Below are 17771 nucleotides of genomic sequence, written 5' to 3'. Positions count from 1 at the left end.
AGCTCTGTTTATATACTGCACAGTAATTATGTATTTTCAAGAATTTAAACAACAAAAAGAACATTTACAAACATCTGTGATTTTGCACCATTTTATTTTTAATACAAAAACAAGAGTACAAATATATAGTAAGCATATTTTTAAAAAAAACACACATTTACAGTAGTTGAAGTAAATCATATTTGCTCAGTGGCCACGTTCGCTTCCGCCATCTTGTCTGCCGTTCCCTCCTGTGCATGGCCATAGAAAGTCCCCCCCTCCTTCTGGGCCTCCTTTCGTTTTCCCTTCTCCCGCCTTCGTAGTCCGCACATCAGCATCAGCAGCGTCCGCCTGCATCTCTTGCGAAACGATGGATCGCAAGCGGCGTAGAGCAGCGGGTTGAGGCAGGAGTTGAGATAGGCTACGCACGTAACGTACGGGTGGGCCGCCAGCAGGATCTGATCCAAGGTACAAGAGTACGGCAGAAAGCCAAACTCCAGGAGCAGGGACAAAGTCTTGTTGACGTGCAGAGGCAGCCAACACAGGAAAAAGGCCAACACTAGAGTTACGATGACCCGGAGGAGCCTGCGCTGGCGGCGCCGGTCGGATCGAGGCCCGCCGCCAAAGTGTCTGCCGAGGAGACGGGCCAGGGAACAGTAGCACACCAGCAGGACCACGAGGGGCAAAAGAAAACCCAGCAGTGTGGATTTGAGGCTCAGAACCGCCGCCCACCGCATCTGGGCGAGCTCCCTCTCGTCCTCATCCGGCTCGTCTCCCATCAACACGGAGTAGTCCATCCTGCAGGCCGTGGAACACGACTCGTCGGGCCAGTCGGACTCCTGCACCGAGCGCAGAAGCAAGCCGGGAAGCGCCAGCACCCCTGCCAGGAGCCACAAGCCCGCCAGCGGCCACGAGGCCCGGGTGGGAGGGTGATGGCGAGGCCACCTGGTTAGGACCCAGTAGCGCTCCACACTGAGCACGCTCAGGCTGAAGACGCTGGCGTACATGTTGAGGGCGGTGAGGAAGCTGCTGAGTTGGCACAGCGTCTGGCCGAAAGGCCAGTGGTAGCCCAGGGCCGTGTACGCCGCCCAAAGGGGAAGGGTCACCAGGAAGCAGAGGTCTGCTAATGCTAAGCTAGCTATCAGAGAGTCCGTCAGGGAGCGGGACGGGCGCGGGGCCCCGGGAGCCGAGGAGCTGGAGGAGGCGTTTCTTCTGGACTCCTTTTGCTCATCTCGGCAACACGGAATGGCAAATCCCACGGGATTCCTCCTCCTCCTCCCGTTGGCTCGGTCCAGATAGGCCCACAGCACCAGAGCGTTGCCCGGGCAACCCAGCACAAAGGCCAGCAGGTAGATGGAGGGGATGATGGAGAAGGAGGGAGACCAGTCTGTGTAGTCGCATTGGAAGAAAGGAGGAGGCGAAGGGGAGGTCAGGGAGTCTACGTCCGACATGTTGGACTCCATCTAATCGTTCTTGCCGACTCGCATTAGTTGGCACTTCTCAGATCCGCTCTGCTCTTCTATGCAAGAAAAAAACAAAACATGAGCTCACCGTCGCCATATCATTTAATCACAACACTAACTAATTCATAATAATAATTTGACTAAGTTCTGTTAGTTTTGGTTAACCTGAAGCTCACTTACCTCATCAGCTTGAATTCAAATCCAGTGCAATCAACAAAATTCCGTTTCTCACTTGTTCTTTAGAAGCTTTCTTTCCAAAATCTGCAGCACGGTGAAAATCGTGCCTTTCTTATATACAAGCTAACCCCCCCCCCCTACACTCCCCAATAAACACACATCCATCCTCTCACTTGTACGCATAGCAGACCACACTAGTGGAGCTACGAGACCTGCAAACAGCCCCCCCCCCCACAACAAACACACACACATTTCCCAGGACACACAGAATGCGCCATAGTCTTGCACACACACACACACACACACACACACACACACACACACACACACACACATATAAATGCAAGAGGCTAATTCAACGAATCCAAATGCTGGGCGACGTCATTAGCCTAGCATGGGGTCACCGTGCAAACAGCCCTGATGCCGCAACAGTAAACAGCAAGTGCAGAGGTCACGTTAGCATGGAATTGTTGTTACGGGAACGGATGTTACCGCATGCATTCCTGGCGAGTCGGCACACACGCATACTAACAGTGTAAAAGGAAATAAAGGTTAGCGCAAATAAAGCGTTTCCAAGGTGCAAATAAGGTGAGTGAGAAGTAGCAAAGAACTAAATCAACAAAAAAAGATCAATGATTCTTTATCATTTATTTGGCTCTGATTGGCTGAATAGAAAATGTAGTGCTGTGTCCCCCCCCCCCCCAAAAAAAAGACAGACTCAGCTTCTCAATGACTTTAATTCACCTCTCTGCCAGTCGCTTGTACATTTGATTGAACGTTATTTTAAAAAAGAAAGTAGTCTCAAAATTCTGCATAAGCAGATAAAAAAATAGCATCTCTGCTCAAATGTGATTTAGAGAGATTTAAAACATCAGAACTAAAACGTTGCTATTATTTTTGACGTTTAAAAGAACAACAAAAAAAAGTCAGACACACTCGCAACAACCCAGAAAGTGTGTCAAGTCGCCAAACAATCGACTTGTCAGTTGAACCAGGCGGTATTGAGCTGCGTCTGTTTCTTAATGCTGGTGTCCAACTTGAGGACTTCCCGTATGGCCATGGTGGCGTACGTGGAGGGCGGCAGTGAAAACTCCAGCCGCAGAGCGCGGTATTTCCCTTCTGTTAATAAAAGAAAAAAAAAAAATAATTGAAAATAGAAAAAAGAGCTTTGCTATTGACTCTCTTCTGACTCCTGACCTTTGTTGAAAACCGGCGCTGGTTTGTTCTCAATTTTCTCAAAGTCGTTGTGGACCAGAGAAATTTTGGGGTCGTCGTACTCGATCACCTCCCTACATAGAAAAGCCAAAAAAGCGAATAATTCAATTTGAACCGACTGGAGTGGTTCGATGGCGCGCTCACCAGCTGACATCGCTGGGCCTGATGATGACGCGTCTGTAAGCTCCGGCCAGCGAGTAGTCCTTAATTTTGTGCCGCATGTTGTCGATGTCCAGCCCGTCTGCGCTCAGCATTTCTCTGTAACCTTTCCCGACTGGCGCAGAATATTTCTCTCAAATTTCGTTTTTTTCTTTTCTTTGACACGTGACTTATCTTACCGTGGTGCGACGGGTAGATGACGTCAAAGCCGGGGAGCGGCATGACGATGTCGTGTATGGAGTGGCTCTTCGCTTCTTCTTCTGACAGGACGTGTGCTTTGGCTTTAGGGAATCGATCGGTATTGATTCTCAAATCCACGATAACGCGGTGAGCGAGAGATACCGAGAGATACTGACTTCCTCGGAGAACCAGGTCGCCTTCCACGGCGGTGAACCCGAAGGCGTCTATCCGGCGGCTCGCCATGGTGTTCCACACCACGCTTTGGTAGCTGTGGATGTACATCAGCCGATTGTTTCGGGGGATCTGCACAAATTCACGGAGAACATCAAAACGGGGTTTTGCTTCAAATTGAATGGAACTCACCAGTCCAAAGGCGGTGACGATGTTGTTTTTGCCGTGCTGGGCCAGGCCTCGGAGGAGCTGGCCTTCCACGCAGCGCTTGTTGGGCAGCTTCTTCAGGGCCGCCTCGGGGTCCTGAGTCTTGGCCCACTCCTCTCTACAGCGCACCAAAAATTCTTTCTCGGCTGCGGGCGGGGAGACAAGACGTCAGGCTGACCACAAAATTCCATTACAGGCCGATTGAGGAACGGCTTCAGTACCTCCAGGACGAGGCTTGAGAATTAAATCTACCACTTGCTTCCAGTCGTTCTTCAGGATGGCCCTGACACGGCGCGAGAAGAAACGTGGCGTGAGCGGAGGCGGAGTCTCAACGCGGGAACGGCGTCGTTTACCTGCCGACTTGCTGCGTGGGAACCGCCGTGGTGCCGAAGCGCTGCATGCCGTAGTAGTTGATGAAGCCCGTCTGCTTGAGGGACGTCACGGCCTGTTGGACCTGGGCGTCGTTTCCTGAGATGTTCCTTAAGCCAACACGTTAAGCGTCACTTAGCTCATTCGGATATTGAAAAAAACAAAGCCCGACATTTGGCTCACCTGATGACCACAGTGAAGTGGTTCCCCTGCAGCTCGCCCAGCTTGAGAGGGTGATTCTTGTAGGAGAAATTTCCCAGCTTGAGGTTCATCAGGCATTTGTTGAGGTGGGCCAACCTTTCTGCTGTGATCCTGAAGACGGAGAGCGGCGTGAGCAGCGCCGCTTACGCTCGAGCGACTCGTCCGCACTCACTTGAGCACGGCAATCTCCTGAACGGTGATGGCCCTCTTGTCCTTGGTGCCCATGTAGGAGAACATGTTGGGTCTGAGCCTGGCAAAAAAACATGGAGACGTAAGTCAGAAGATAAATCCACCCTTTTTTTTCAGATGGAGGCCATTTTGTCCACTGAAAATAACATCACAGCGCCGAATATAAAATGGAGACTAGCATACCTGAGGAACTTTGAGAGAACATTGATGGCATCCATCGTGTCCTTGTTCTCCTTGTACAAGACAAAGTGGCAGAAGCTGCCGCGGTTTTTGGGCCAGAAGTGTTTCCTCGGTGCTTTAAATTAAAAAAAAAAAAAAAAACACAAATGCGTGAGCTCATATCTGAGACATTCGCCTGGACAGAAACAAAAGTCTACTCCTGCAGCTTTAACATCCGACACCTCCTGTGCTTTCTTGTGTGCAGAAGAACTTCTTACCTGCAGATGTCTTCACCTCTATCCCAAGAGGAGCAAAATATAGACAATAGAAGAGCGTTACTCAGCGCAAGATGTTTGGGAACTGAGCCGCATGCAAAAGCAAAGCCGCGAGTGGACTGAAAGTTTGGATCAGGTGAGCATTCGTGGCGAGCAGACTCGGATGGGAACCTCAGTGATGCCTTGACATCCCGGGAAGACTCATGCACGTGGGTTATAGACTGGATTTACACTGCAAGGCTCAGGCCACAAAAAAAACGTTGACATTTGATTAATTGTGACAGCCATTGCTTGAATTGTACATTGAAATAATAATAATTAAAAAAAAAAAATCGATTATAGACATTAAATTAGGACATTTGACCTGCAGTGTAATCCAGCCTCATCCTCATGCACATGCCGTTTGATTTCCTTAAAATATATATTGAAACCTCAAAAGTAAAAAAATAAATCAATCTGGATTTTTTTTTTTCTTATGAAAAAGACACGAGAAAATGATTCGCTGACTTCACTGAGCAACTTTGCCAACTTCATGATGGGATTTAAAATGTTCATTATTTTGAAATATGAACTTTGTGTTGGACATGTGCTGTCTCCGCTTACCAGCCAGAGCCTTCTTTCCAGCTGCATGGTAGGCCACGATGAACTTGCGACCGTCTTTCTCTTCCGTCTTTGTCTCCAGGCCGGGGAATTGAGTTTTGATGGCTTTGTGTACCACCGTCCGCTTTTCCTTGGACTCGTCTCCCTATAAAATAGATAAAAAGTCGATAAAAAAAAAAAGACTGACCCGATAGCCGGCGAGTGTAAAGTCACCTCGATGGAGACGAAGCTCTCTTTGTTCTTGAATAGTTGGAGTTCCCCGAGCTGCTTCTTCTGATCCTCTGTCAGCACCGAGCAATCGGCTGTCGGATTTTCTTCTTCTTCTGCTGCCGCCGCCGCTTCCTGGTGGAACAAACACACCCACAATATAAGATGAGTAGCTCTCGCTTTTGTCTCGACCGCCGGTTGTCATAGTAACCAAAGCCATCATTTCAAAATATTTTGCTGACCTGGGTCTCTTCAGGAACGGAGAGGTCATCTAAGTGCACTATCTTTCCATCTTTGTTGATTTCATGCACCACAAAATCTGAGTACCTGAGTGAAAATGATCATAAATCAATAGCTCGGCGAGAAAGGGAGTGGAAGAAAAAGGGTGCGGTTGTCGAGAACAAACCTTTCCTTCAGGATCCCCGAGAAGCCCTCGTGGTCGCTGACGTACTTGCAGATGCCCACGTCCACCTCTGTGAGGCCGTGCTTCATCATGTCGGCAAAGGTTTCGCCGCTGCCGTCCTCCTCCTCTTCCACCTCCTCTTCGGCGCTCATTGCTCCCCGCGGAGCTCCGTTTTCGTGTTCATCTTCAACTTTGGCTTTCTTGCTCACCGCCGCTTTGTCTTCCTCATCCTCTGAGCAGCTTCTCTTCTCCCCTGGGTGGACTGGAGCTGTTGCGGGCTTGGATTCATCCATTCTAAGGAAGCTGTGACACAGAATTGTTTTTGTTTTTTTTAAAGATGCATTGTGACATGAAATCCATCTTTAGTTAGTGTTGGGGGCACAGCTTGCTGGTGAGAGGATGACGGACGGACAAGAGATGCAAAAGAGGTTGTTTTGCGTGCACTCACTGACGAGCAACTCATCGAATAAATTTCGCCCTGCTGTTACGCGTGTCGTTCTCAGCAAAATGAAGAGAGGTCTGGCTCAAAAGCCACGGTCGTTGCAATGCCTCAGACTATGCCCTTGGTCGTCATGGTAACAAAAGATGGACTCATCATTGTCTGAGCAGAAGAGGTGGCTTGCATGAGACAACATTTAGTGTGTATAGTGATCTATGTAATGTTCAACAAATGCTAACATAGACAACCATGTGCAATAACTAAATCGATCACACAATCGACCCTTTATAAAGTGTGAGTTGTAAATTTGAGATGAGTAGCTTAGCATGTTTGCACAAGGTACCATAACGCGGGCGGGGAGGAAATGGGATCGAAGGGAAGTAGCAGCGATATGTATCCAGAATAGAGCTAAATGGCGAATTAAATGAACAACAACGCTTTAAATCGGATTCAAACTACCTGAGGATGAAGAGTGAAGTCAGCACAGCATCAAGCTAGCGAATGTACTACACAACACGTGTGTGAACATGTGCGCATGCGCGTATTTACTTCCGGGTTTGACCTCAAATCCCGCCTATCAGCCCCCCCCAAAAAACACCTCAGTCAGAAAAAGGCGAGATCAAAGCACGCGCAGGCCATATTACCCTCATATGACGCAAAAATGTGTTTCTATGACTAAGACACTTGAGTAATTGGTGCAAAATCAACCAGATTACGTTTGTGGTCAGCTCACGAGATGTGTGTATACTTGTCTGTAAAGCATTAGAATGTGCATCGACGGGTGAGTGAAGACATTTGCGACAGAAGAGACGCGTTTACGGCCACCGTACACTAAGAATTTGTATCCAGTCAAAGAATATTGAACGTATTGGAAAGTATCTGCATAATAGTAATGAGTTAAAATAGGTGAGTACAAAATAGGCCTAATCTAATAGAGTCCGCATTAAGAAAGCGATCCGAGTAAGAGGAGACGTTTATATTTTGTGTTGTAACACAAAGTTGACATTTCTGGATGCGGATGGTACAGTACTTGTACTTATCAATGCTACTATAAGGGTATATTTATTCAGATAAATATAAATGCCCCTGCACTTGTTTGCTCGTCGCAAAAAAAGACGTCACTTTAACGCAGCGTCTTATTACGCATGTAGTTATTTGTTAAAATGTGGCCGAAGGTGGCGTCGGCGCCGTGGCTTAGTTGGTTAAAGCGCCTGTCTAGTAAACAGGAGATCCTGGGTTCGAATCCCAGCGGTGCCTTTTGTGTCTGCTCCTTTTAGACAAGCAAACTTTTTGCTTTTGTGAGATTTCGTAAGCGTGATTCCAACTAAACTTAGCATCACATCAAGAAAAGTAGATGATCAAAAAAAATGTAAACAGGAAGTACAGTGACCATGAGGGACTAAAAAGTATTTCAGGATTGCACTCAATTATAAAGCATGTAAAATGATATCTTCCCTGTAAACCCTTTTAATTAGCACCATTTTAAATAGCGGCTAGCAAAGTCAAAACACACTTGTGAGCATTGAATTGCAAATATACAGGATTTATTTCGGAGGTTTGTTGAAACAGCAAATACAATGGCGGACTTTTGCACAGTATTGTATTGTTTCATGATTAGGTCAAGTAGTTTTGTTGAATCAACTCTCTGTTTGGCTTTCTAGCACCCCAAATTTCCACATTCTACAATCGCCCCGAAATCAGACTGGAGTCGAGGAGTTGTTGCACGCATTTCCCACTTTGACCTGCAGAGGGAGCCAAGAAAGAAAAAAGAAAAAGCACCGTGTGGATGTAAGAGTGTTCGTGTTCTGTGCTGGCTGCTCCGGCCCTGGGAGGAAGAGGAGGAAAAACATGATCTCCAGGAAAGGTGCGTTGATTAGCCAGCAAAGCCCCTCAACTCTAAAGCCCTGCGCTTTCCTGCGTTTGAGCCTGCTTTTGCAGCGAATCGAACCGGAAGTGGCGTCTTGAATTCATGTCTGGTTCTGACGCGTGTTCTCTCCTCTATCATCCCCTGTTCCCTTGCACCCTTTTCCCTCGAATCGGGACGTCTCTCATGCCCTGCTCGCTGTCAACTCGCTAGTGCTGGCCATGCAATCTAAGAAGAGGAGGCCGAAGGGAAAGAAGGAGAAGCCGGCTCATCATCGGAGGTAAGCCGGGTTATGCGGTTCGGTGCGGTGCGGTGCAGGGGTGGGGGGAGTGTTTGTCTGCCGCCGTTCGGTGCTTTTGACACGGGTTCGCTTGTGAGCGACGCCCGCCGGTTCTGCAGATAAGTTGCAACCGGGTTGACAATGCACAGCAGAATTTGGGGAGAAAAATACATTTCCGCTTTTTCTCAACATGTTGGTGTCGGTACTGGGTGTGTGTGGTTCTGCTGTGGACAATTTGATCGGTGTCTGCAGTGGCTGTGTAAAGTGCATGCGAATTGGAGTGTGTGTGTGTGTGTGTGTGTGTGTGTGTGTGTGTGTGTGTTTGTGTTTGTGTGTGTGTGTGTGTGTGTGTGTGTGTGTGTGTGTGTGTGTGTGTGTGTGTGTGTGTGTGTGTGTGTGTGTAGTGAGGTGTGTTGGGATTGGCGTGACGTCACTGACTGGCACCAACAGGAAGCGGTCTGTTTTGCGCACAATATTGTTGTGTTGTAAATATGATGAAATTACGCCGATAAATGGATTTAAATAAAAACCTAACACGTTGAAAAAGAAATATGGAGAGATGGTTGTATACATTTTGAAAAATGTAATCGCCCAACGTGGGGCTCGAACCCACGACCCTGAGATTAAGAGTCTCATGCTCTACCGACTGAGCTAGCCGGGCGGATGCAGTAATCGAGGAAGTGACTCTTTTTGTAAGTAGACCGGTTTACATCGAAAAAGCTGACTTATGATACCCCATAATACTGTGTTCCTTTTTTTTTTTTATCCTGACTTAAATCAAGTTTGTTTAAGCTTTTTACTCATTTATATCACTTATGAGTGAGCTTTAAAAATATGATCAGTTGCATCCAATTCAAAGCTTTAACTGTCAATATCTGTAATGATATACTACATTTGCCATTTTATCACTGTGGATGCAGGATTTAGTTTTCAGCCATGATAGACATTTTGGTAGAAGCAGCTCTGTGGTACATTGGACGGATTCTGGTAGAATGCATTTTAATCACTGGTCGGATGAACATATAGAGGTTAAGTCGGTGAGTGGCTGGACGACTGCATAAGTAGTATTTGAGCCATTGTCCTAATATTGGTCGGAGGCAATTTAGTAATTAGTTGAACAGATGTTTGTGGGAGGGCGGAATTCTTGTACCATGCAACTCGGTGGATCAAGCACAATAATGGGCACAAAATGGCAGACATCTCCCGAAAGCAAGTTGCTAGGTTTCCTCTGCAGTTTCTTATTGCAGCCTAATCCCTCCTGTCTTTACTGCTTTCAAACTGCTCCCTAAAATAACGTCCCACCATTCCATGTGTGTGTTGTGCGCGTTACCATGGAAACATGTCCGCTTACGGGCCCAAATACTGCAGCAAGCCTCAGTCAGTTGCCGTCATTTTACTCGCTAGTCGAGACAGTGAAGTCGTTGCCCGTCTGGTTTATTTTTATTTTTATTAACAGCCCACCCGTTGACCTGTTCAGTAGGCGGTAAGTTGACCTACGCCCTTTTCAGTTAGGCTCTTTTCGATTTTCATGGCAGCCCCTGTAAAAAGCCAACTAGTGCAACAATACAGCATTTTGATTTAAAAAAATATCGGAAGACAAAAAGGTCAGCAATTGGTTGTGTCGATTCATACCAGAAAGCATTTATGGTCGTCTTAATTGGATTTCTATGGCAACAGCTTGAAGCAACCAACAATTGGGGCCCTGAATTGATTGCATCCACGATAAGAAAAAGAAATCCCGCAGCGTCACCCAAAAATGTGATGCATTGTCACACTGATGCTGCAATGGCAACTGCAAAAGAATTTTTTTTTGTGTCGCAATTATTGTTTGATCGATTGGACCACCGTGCTTCAAACATCTCTTCCTCTCCGCCGACCGCTAATGATGGATACCGGCGCGGCTAAAATAGTCGATACTCATTCTCCTCACTTTGAACTGCTCCATCTTTGCTGCTTCCTTCTTTGCAACCTACACGTGTGTGTCACTAAAATATGTAAAAAAACAACAACAACATATTAGTAGTTTGAACTACTGTGCTTCATAAAATTCACTTATCATTTATTATAATCACTTTAAACCTGTTTCTTTCATTTATTGCAACAAAAAAAATCATTGATAGGCAAGGAACTATTGTGAAAATACATTATCATATGATCAAAAACAAAAAGGGGTAGAAAAAACTATTTTGTGACTGGTTGTATGTGCAGATGTTTGTTTTACTCATTGTAACCGTTAGAGGGCAGCACTGTACAGTAAGTAGACTGTTAAGTAAAAGGATTCCACTGCAACGATAAATGAACATCTGTCTCCATTTTGAAATATCATTTCATAAATACGGTGTGCGTGCTCCATAATTTCACACCATAGACTTACTCCTGAATTTTTTTGGAGGTATGAGGGCCACACAATGTTGGACATGTAGTGGCATCCATTTTGAGTGAGGCAGCAGGTAATAAGCTCTTACTCAGCAGGTGAAGTGCCCCCCCCCCCCGACCCCCCATTACCCATTTCACACTGGCATCTGCAAGAAGAGTGATGACCCACATTTGTAAACAGATGGGGGGGGCATTATGTTTTGACTTCCGGCAACTGCAGACAATAGAAAATGAAAGGGCCCCGATTCCTATTCCTCCTGACTTTGGTATTTTTCTATTTGTGGCCCTTGGTAGCACATTTGGGACACCCCTGATCTAGACTACTCAACATACAATTGTGTGTGTGTGTGTGTGTGTGTGTGTGTGTGTGTGTGTGTGTGTGTGTGTGTGTGTGTGTGTGTGTGTGTGTGTGTGTGTGTGTGTGTGTGTGTGTGTGTGTGTGTGTGTGTGTGTGTGCATCCTCATCCACCAGGCAGTATGGAGAAGTAGGCCGCTTAAAGATAGCTCGCGGCAGCCTCAATACTGGTTCCTAAAATATATCTGCTCATGAGAGTCATAACCCCCCCCACCCCCACCCCCAACCCCTTCTATCCCCCCCCTCCTCTCTTTCGTCATCTTTCCGAGCGGAAATTTGCACATGGCTTTACGCGCTAGGCCGCTTGTGTGTCTTTCTTAACGTGTCGGAGTTGAGGACCGTCACCGAGCAAGCGCATCCCCCGAACGCCCCGACTCCCTGCTCGTTCCGTGCCCTGACCTGACCCGAGCGAGAAATGCTTACGTGGATGTTAACAACCACACAAAAACACGAAAACGAACGCGGGTGTTGCCGTTATTGTGTCCGGTCACGAAATATTTTTAAACCATATCTTTTTACACTCATAGTCAAGATGTTTCGGGTTGGAATCTCATGCTCGCTGAAGTTTGTCCCACCTGTGCATCATCAGTCAGGCGATCCCTAAAAAGTGGCTGCGTGAAAATAAGATACATGCAAAAAATAAAAAAAAGAACCCCCCCCCCCCCCCCACCCTCCTCCGTCTCAAGTGTTGCTCTGGTGCTAAAGCTAGCTTAGAGCTATACTGTTGGCCCACATGAGCGCAAAATGAGGACAATAGTTTGGCTCGGAGACATGTCGTCCTTTTATGTGGGAAAGTGGAACTCCTGGTTTTTTTTTTTTTTGACATGGAAAGCGTATCCTTTAGGCTGGCAGTCTTATTATCATCAAAAGATAGATTTTGCTTAGATAAAAAAAAAAATCAAGCATTCACTTGTATTTGGAATTGAATTGTTAATTGGCATGATAAAAAAAAATGCGGCCCTCCCCTATGCACTTTGAGGATAACACTAAAATCAGCATTCCCTCACAACTACACACACACACACACACACACCTACGTAGAAACGCATCGGTGCACCCACAGACTAATATTGAGGTCAGACCGAGGGATTGAGACAGGACCCCCCCCCCCCCCCCCCCCACCCCCCCGACCACACACACACACACACACATTCAATATCATCATGGCACGCCCTGTGGCCACCTCACAGTGAGCTGATCACTCATGTGAGAGCGCATCCATCTGCCCAGCAGAGAAAAAAAAGAAGCAGCGACAAAGATGAGGTTGAGGCAAAAGGCAGTGAGGATGCCAAATAAAGAGGCGAGGGAAGAAGCACAAGTGGGGGAGGAGGAGGGGGGGGGATCTGTGTCGCGTTGCCCTGAGATACAGGATGTCGTAATAAGGCAATTGGGAGAGCGAGGTGGGGGGAGGGACTAGGTCGGGGGAAGAAGGGGAGGGGAGAGAGCGAGTGCGCCAGAAGGAAAAAAAAAAAAAGCATTTATTTCCCTGTTGCTGTCATAAGGCGACACCCCTCCGCACGCTCGCGCAGTGGAATGTTCCGCCGGGCTCTCAGCTCTGTTGTTGTGCAGAGCCGCAGAAGGCCTGACACGGGCGGCGAGATCCCCAACGCCGGACAGTCTTCCTTTTCGTCGGCTCGGTGGACCGGGGAAGGGAGAACGAGAAGGAACGAGGCGAGGTGAAAGGAAGGAAGGAAAGGAAAGAAAGGGGAGGAAGGAAGGAAGGTGCTCCCTGTCATCATCATCATCAACGCAGTGCTGGTTTTTGTCCTCCATCCTCCTCGGAGAACGAGGACAGCAGAGGAGGAGGAGGCGGAGGGGACGGGGGTGGGGGGGGGGAAGACGGTAACCCTCTCCTCTCCTTTCACTCAGACCCATATCAGCAAGATCCAAACACCCAGGAGGAAAACAAAAAACAAAGCAAGCGCTTCCTCTGTTCGCTTCTGGTCCCTTCGACCAGCGAGCGGCTAACACGCTCCGCTCATGTCAGTGAACTCGGAGAAATCCTCGTCCCCGGAAAGGTAACGTCTTCATCCTCCTGGCGTGTCCGTCGGCATGTTCCTCCTCTTGTTTCCGTACCAGCACCTCGCATGCTTCGGGCCTCCCGGCTTTGACGTCCTTGCCCGGTTTCTTCCATTGTCTTGCTCGACAAAAAAAACAATGTTGCATGCTGCTGATGGAAAGGCGCATCATAACACGGACGCAAAGCTTTGTCTCGCTCACACACACACACACACACACACCAACCGTCCATTTTCTACTCGTCCTGTTCAGGGTCACGGGGTTGCCGGAGTCTCTCCCGGCTGATTTAAGGCGACAAGCGAAGGAACACGCTACCAAACGTCACGTGCCGTCAAGCCAGAAAACGACTTGGCCTTCGCCAACACTCCCGATCGGTCGTTGTTGAAGATCTAACATTCGTTTGAAATGAATCTTAATATACAGGATATGATTCATGTGTCCAAGGACACAAGAGTGTCAACACAAGTCAACATTAGCGGCTCATTTACCCCCAGCGACGAGCATTTGCCAGACAACGGGGCATCTCCTCGCTCCTTCTCAACGGAGAAGCGCCATGTGGCGAACATTCTCAGCTGCTCCACTTGAATGACAGACAGAACAACTCATAGCACGTGGGGGGAAGGAAATCCAACCCAGATATTTCTGTTACACGTTACACTCCTATTTCAGGAGAAGACGAATACGCTCCTTATATATTCAATCAGCAAAAACGAAAAAATCAATCGTATCCAAGAACGATATCGGTAGGGTTATTCACTCGTGACACGCTGTTTGAATTTTCCGAGATGGCGCTCGAACGCTACTTCCAGCATGGTGACAGAGCAAATGAAAGTTGTGAGTCAAGGAAGCGCATCTGTTCGGATGCGAGCTGACCCGGCGAGGCCTTAATCGTGCTAGCGTTGAAAGATCTCCATCTGACGGGCAGCGCCGCGGGCCGAGGAGCAGACAGGATGACTCGGGTGGCTTCCGATGGCGTGCCAAGTACCATCATAAATCTTATCTATCATCTTGCTGAGATATGGCGCAATTGACGTGCAGGTATTTTTTTTTTTTTGTCCCATTGGGTTTGCCGTCCACAAAGTTGTTTGTGTGTTCCTTTAAAAGGCGGGGCTTAGCCCGGTGAGTGCCGTGGGTGTCAGCATATTCGGAGTTGTTAAGGTGCGGCTAGGCAGGCTGTTATCTTGCTAACCGTTAGCTTGTGTGCATGTTAAATGGCTGAGCTTCAGTTGTGGCCATAACATGTTTGGACATGATTTTGTGTTTTTTCTTGAACACTTGTAGGGCCGTTTACAATAAATTGTAGCTAGCAGTTGTAGGCTATATCCAATTAGCTTTTATCAAATTACTTGTTTTGGCATTTGCAAATCTCGTAGGATCTTTATTATTATTCGAGTTATTTGCTTAAAAGTTTCAGTGCTAAATTGAACATTGGAATCCAAGCTAGTTAAATTTGGCACTTTGGTCATCACCATCTTGGCACCATGTGATTATTAAGATGAATGATAATTGTGTGTTTCTCTGAAAAAGTGGAATTTTGGATTTGGTGCGTCACGGCGCAATCACGGTCTCATCTCTGCGTCACATTGTTGAGCTGGCAGTCGTCGGACTGTAATTAAGAGGTGCTCCATTGTTGCCGGGCCGCCGTTAGCCAAGAGCTCCACTCCCACTGGCGATTCTGTCCTACATATCAAATAACAACACAGCCACAGTGTGTGTTTTCTCGACGCACATCGACCAGTTTAGAAGCTGCATAACCCTATCGTGACTGCAGGGGGCGGGGGGGGGGGTCATGGGGTCTCACCCCTGAGAGGTTCTCCTCGAATACCCGACAAAGATTTATTCATCAGAGCTAGACCGGGGGGAGTGACATCGAGAATTCGGGTTATGTCTGCTGATAACTAAAAATAGACCATTTGCAGTTTATGGAAGAACAAAGTTGTCAGAGGGGAACTAATACGAGGATAAGACCACGGCCCCGTTATGTAGAACAAATAACTGCAAGCAAGCTTTTTCATGTGAGAGCTGCAGGGATCCTAATTGTGTTCTACCACAAACTGGTTTGTTTGAAGATTCAGGTCTTGCTAGCATATGTGAGGAAAAATAGCCATGAGTTAATAGCTGCTAATTGTTGAAGCAATGCTACTTCAGCATTTTTCTGCTTTCATCTAAAGCCAGTCCTTGGTTTTATAAAAACAGTTTTGTTCTTATGGCCAAGACCTAGCGAGCTATTTTCAAAACAAACAAGCTCACTCTTTGGTACTTTTGTCTCACTTGTGACGAACTTGGGTTATTTTTTTTTTTTTGGGCTCCCATGATGCTTGTGTCTACATCTCCATCTGATCCTAAGACGCTCGAATGGAAAGCTTTGTTTGATGAGCGATTCAACGACTTTGGTGTGTCGCAGAAAATGCTAAGAACTGATTTGGGTTTTAGGATGAGTAGGAGTCACTTTTAGAAGTTAGCAAGAAAGATTTTTTTTTTTTTTTAGTGGGCCATAAAAACTTGTCAGGACATTGAGCGAACGTTGACGTGTTTGCTCCGCCTTTAATTGTGTATGGTGTGTGTGTGCTCTGTCAACACACTTGAGCAATCGGTGGATTTAATGGAGCGTAGCGTTCACTTCAGGTGAAAGTTGAAAAGCCAAAGTGAGGAGAAGAATCAAGGGATTAAGGTTTTCTATTTATTGTCAACCGTTTGGTATGGATGAATATAGAGCACACATGTGCAGCTGTTTCCAACATGGAGCAAAAAACGTTCCATCTCATCTCCTCTTTCATCTACTCGACACCCGTCTCGAAACACAAGTTGCACGTTCCCGTGTTACCCGTCGCCGTCTTGTTCATTTACGAGCCGGACACCAAACTGATTAACTTTGGACGGGAGGGCGAAGGGATGCAAATGTTTTTCAAAGGGGGCGGGGCTCGTAGAGGGTATATTTTATTACGAGGACAACTAATGGCTTGAGTCCGACCTCTGATTGATTTGTTTGTTAAGGGTTGTGTCTCGAAACCTTTAATAGGATCATTCATTTATCCTGGTGTTTCCTGGTTGGAGTGCAAACAAGGTTGTATTTAAAGGTCGTTTGTTTGATTAAATTGCTGAAGGGATGAACGGGGATGAAAGGCGAATAAATCAGTCACCTAGAAAAAAAAAAAAAAGGTTTTCTTGGCACCAAAAGAGAGAAAGAGCAAACAAGCAAACAAAACAAGATGGATGATGAGAAAGAATTCTGTGAATGTGGGAAATCTTCAATACATGCACCCGAGCAGAAAATGTCTGGACAAGAGCTTGAAAGCATTTCAGACGACGTGATAACTTGCTGATATTACATTCTTTGTTTATAGGAGGTCACAGTGTCCAATCACTGACATTTTTTTCTTTAAAAGAGATCCAGATCATGATGTCCTTGGGGCTAACTGGCAGCATTTTTTTTTAATTTTTTTTTTATGACGAGCCTTGTTTTTAACGTCCATTTGCGGCTTGCTCTCCTCCCTCCTCCACCTCGGTAACTGCTCACCCCTCCCCTCTCAGCTCTCTATGAATACAACAGAGATTGATGAAATAAAATAAAATGAATTCAAACAGAAAAGAATGAAAACATTGCAATAAAAATAAAATAATTCAAATAAAATAATTCAAATAAAACGAATTCACACAGAATGAAAGACTGTAGAATGAAAACATTGCATTAAAAATGAAATCAAAAAATAATCATGAAAATAAAACCAGAAAAGAATGAAAACATTGCATTCACTTCAACAGCGGCTCAATTTAAGATGATGCACGCTTGTTAATCAGTAACGGGAATGAGTGAAGGGAACAAGACACCCGACAGACAGAGCGGCCCGCCGTCGCCATGGTGATACACCTGATCGGATGCACCGCCTCAGCTGGGCCTCTCAACTGGGTTCAAAGGTCACCACCTCGATACAGGAAAAGTAACTCTTCTAAAATAAAATGAAAAATTTAGCAATGTCTTATTTGTTGACCACGAAGCTGCACCCTCACTCTAATCACGCCTGTCATTGCTTGGCCTCACTTCGACTGTGATTTCTAACAGTATTGCAAACCATTCATTTTTTTAAATCCCAATTTAAACGCGTTCACTCTGTGCTTTTTTTTTTTTTTCTTCTCGACGCCGGCTTTGATGTGAGTAGATAAAGAGAGGAAGCTGAGGAAAGGGAATAAATGTGTGCGAGGATAACTAGATAGATAGCCTTTGGGGAGAGAGATGAGAATGGAGCCAAAAGGAAGAGTGAGGCGAGAGAGAAGATGAGGGTGAAAGGCGTTAAGATGGCGGGTGACGACGGACGGAGGCGAGTCTCTGCAGACTCGGGTGACGTCGGGTCACTGCTGCATCCAGGCGGTGGAATGTTAATGACCTCATCTCTGGTGTGTGCGCTGTTGCATAATGCCTAATGTGTAAAAAAAAAAAAAAATGTATTGAGCTGAGTTTGCTCATGTAGCTCATGTCCATAAAATAA

The 17771-nt window shown here is 46.5% G+C and overlaps 3 protein-coding genes and 2 non-coding genes across 5 annotated transcripts in view; 2 read left to right on the top strand and 3 right to left on the bottom strand.

Moving 5' to 3' along the window:
* Positions 1 to 132: 132 nt before the first annotated feature.
* Positions 133 to 1442, bottom strand: aplnr2 (apelin receptor 2). Its single transcript, XM_085914784.1, has one exon. The coding sequence runs from the start codon at positions 1440 to 1442 to the stop codon at positions 177 to 179; it is 1266 nt and encodes a 421-aa protein (XP_085770910.1). The 3' UTR covers positions 133 to 176.
* An 895-nt stretch (positions 1443 to 2337) lies between these two features.
* Positions 2338 to 7146, bottom strand: pus7 (pseudouridine synthase 7). The gene is made up of 16 exons (XM_085914452.1): positions 6853 to 7146; positions 5958 to 6257; positions 5794 to 5878; positions 5558 to 5686; positions 5348 to 5489; positions 4494 to 4605; positions 4294 to 4371; positions 4104 to 4232; positions 3905 to 4030; positions 3773 to 3834; positions 3537 to 3697; positions 3350 to 3476; positions 3173 to 3274; positions 2979 to 3108; positions 2817 to 2908; positions 2338 to 2738 (listed from the first exon to the last, which is right to left on the bottom strand). Exons 2-16 carry the CDS (start codon positions 6245 to 6247, stop codon positions 2602 to 2604), a joined length of 1902 nt encoding a protein of 633 aa, XP_085770578.1. The 5' UTR covers positions 6248 to 6257; positions 6853 to 7146; the 3' UTR covers positions 2338 to 2601.
* A 430-nt stretch (positions 7147 to 7576) lies between these two features.
* trnat-agu (transfer RNA threonine (anticodon AGU)) lies at positions 7577 to 7650 on the top strand. The gene has a single exon. It is a non-coding gene; the product is annotated as a tRNA-Thr (tRNA).
* Positions 7651 to 8340: 690 nt separating this feature from the next.
* Positions 8341 to 17771, top strand: part of srpk2 (SRSF protein kinase 2) — a 20179-nt gene continuing 10748 nt past the window's right edge. The window contains 2 exon segments of the mRNA XM_085914447.1: positions 8341 to 8417; positions 8420 to 8537. Coding sequence (XP_085770573.1) covers positions 8363 to 8417; positions 8420 to 8537 — 173 coding nt within the window. The 5' untranslated portion in view covers positions 8341 to 8362.
* Positions 9126 to 9198, bottom strand: trnak-cuu (transfer RNA lysine (anticodon CUU)). The gene has a single exon. It is a non-coding gene; the product is annotated as a tRNA-Lys (tRNA).

The sequence above is a fragment of the Syngnathus leptorhynchus genome, chromosome 6 (genome assembly GCF_054491065.1).
Source record: "Syngnathus leptorhynchus isolate UIUO chromosome 6, UIUO_Slep, whole genome shotgun sequence".
In the NCBI taxonomy this organism is placed as follows: Eukaryota; Metazoa; Chordata; class Actinopteri; order Syngnathiformes; family Syngnathidae; genus Syngnathus; species Syngnathus leptorhynchus.
Note: the sequence above shows the minus strand (reverse complement) of the source record. Positions and strands in the feature narration are given on the sequence as shown.

What these genes read in the sequence shown, in the direction of transcription:
- aplnr2 (XM_085914784.1), bottom strand. Translation starts at nt 1,442, where the DNA reads ATGGAGTCCAACATGTCGGACGTAGACTCCCTGACCTCCCCTTCGCCT.
- pus7 (XM_085914452.1), bottom strand. Translation starts at nt 6,247, where the DNA reads ATGGATGAATCCAAGCCCGCAACAGCTCCAGTCCACCCAGGGGAGAAG. An exon ending in TCGGGGATCCTGAAGGAAAG is followed by an intron (nt 5,879 to 5,957) that starts GTTTGTTCTCGA and finishes ATTTTCACTCAG; the next exon opens with GTACTCAGATTTTGTGGTGC. An exon ending in TCGTCACCGCCTTTGGACTG is followed by an intron (nt 3,477 to 3,536) that starts GTGAGTTCCATT and finishes GAATTTGTGCAG; the next exon opens with ATCCCCCGAAACAATCGGCT.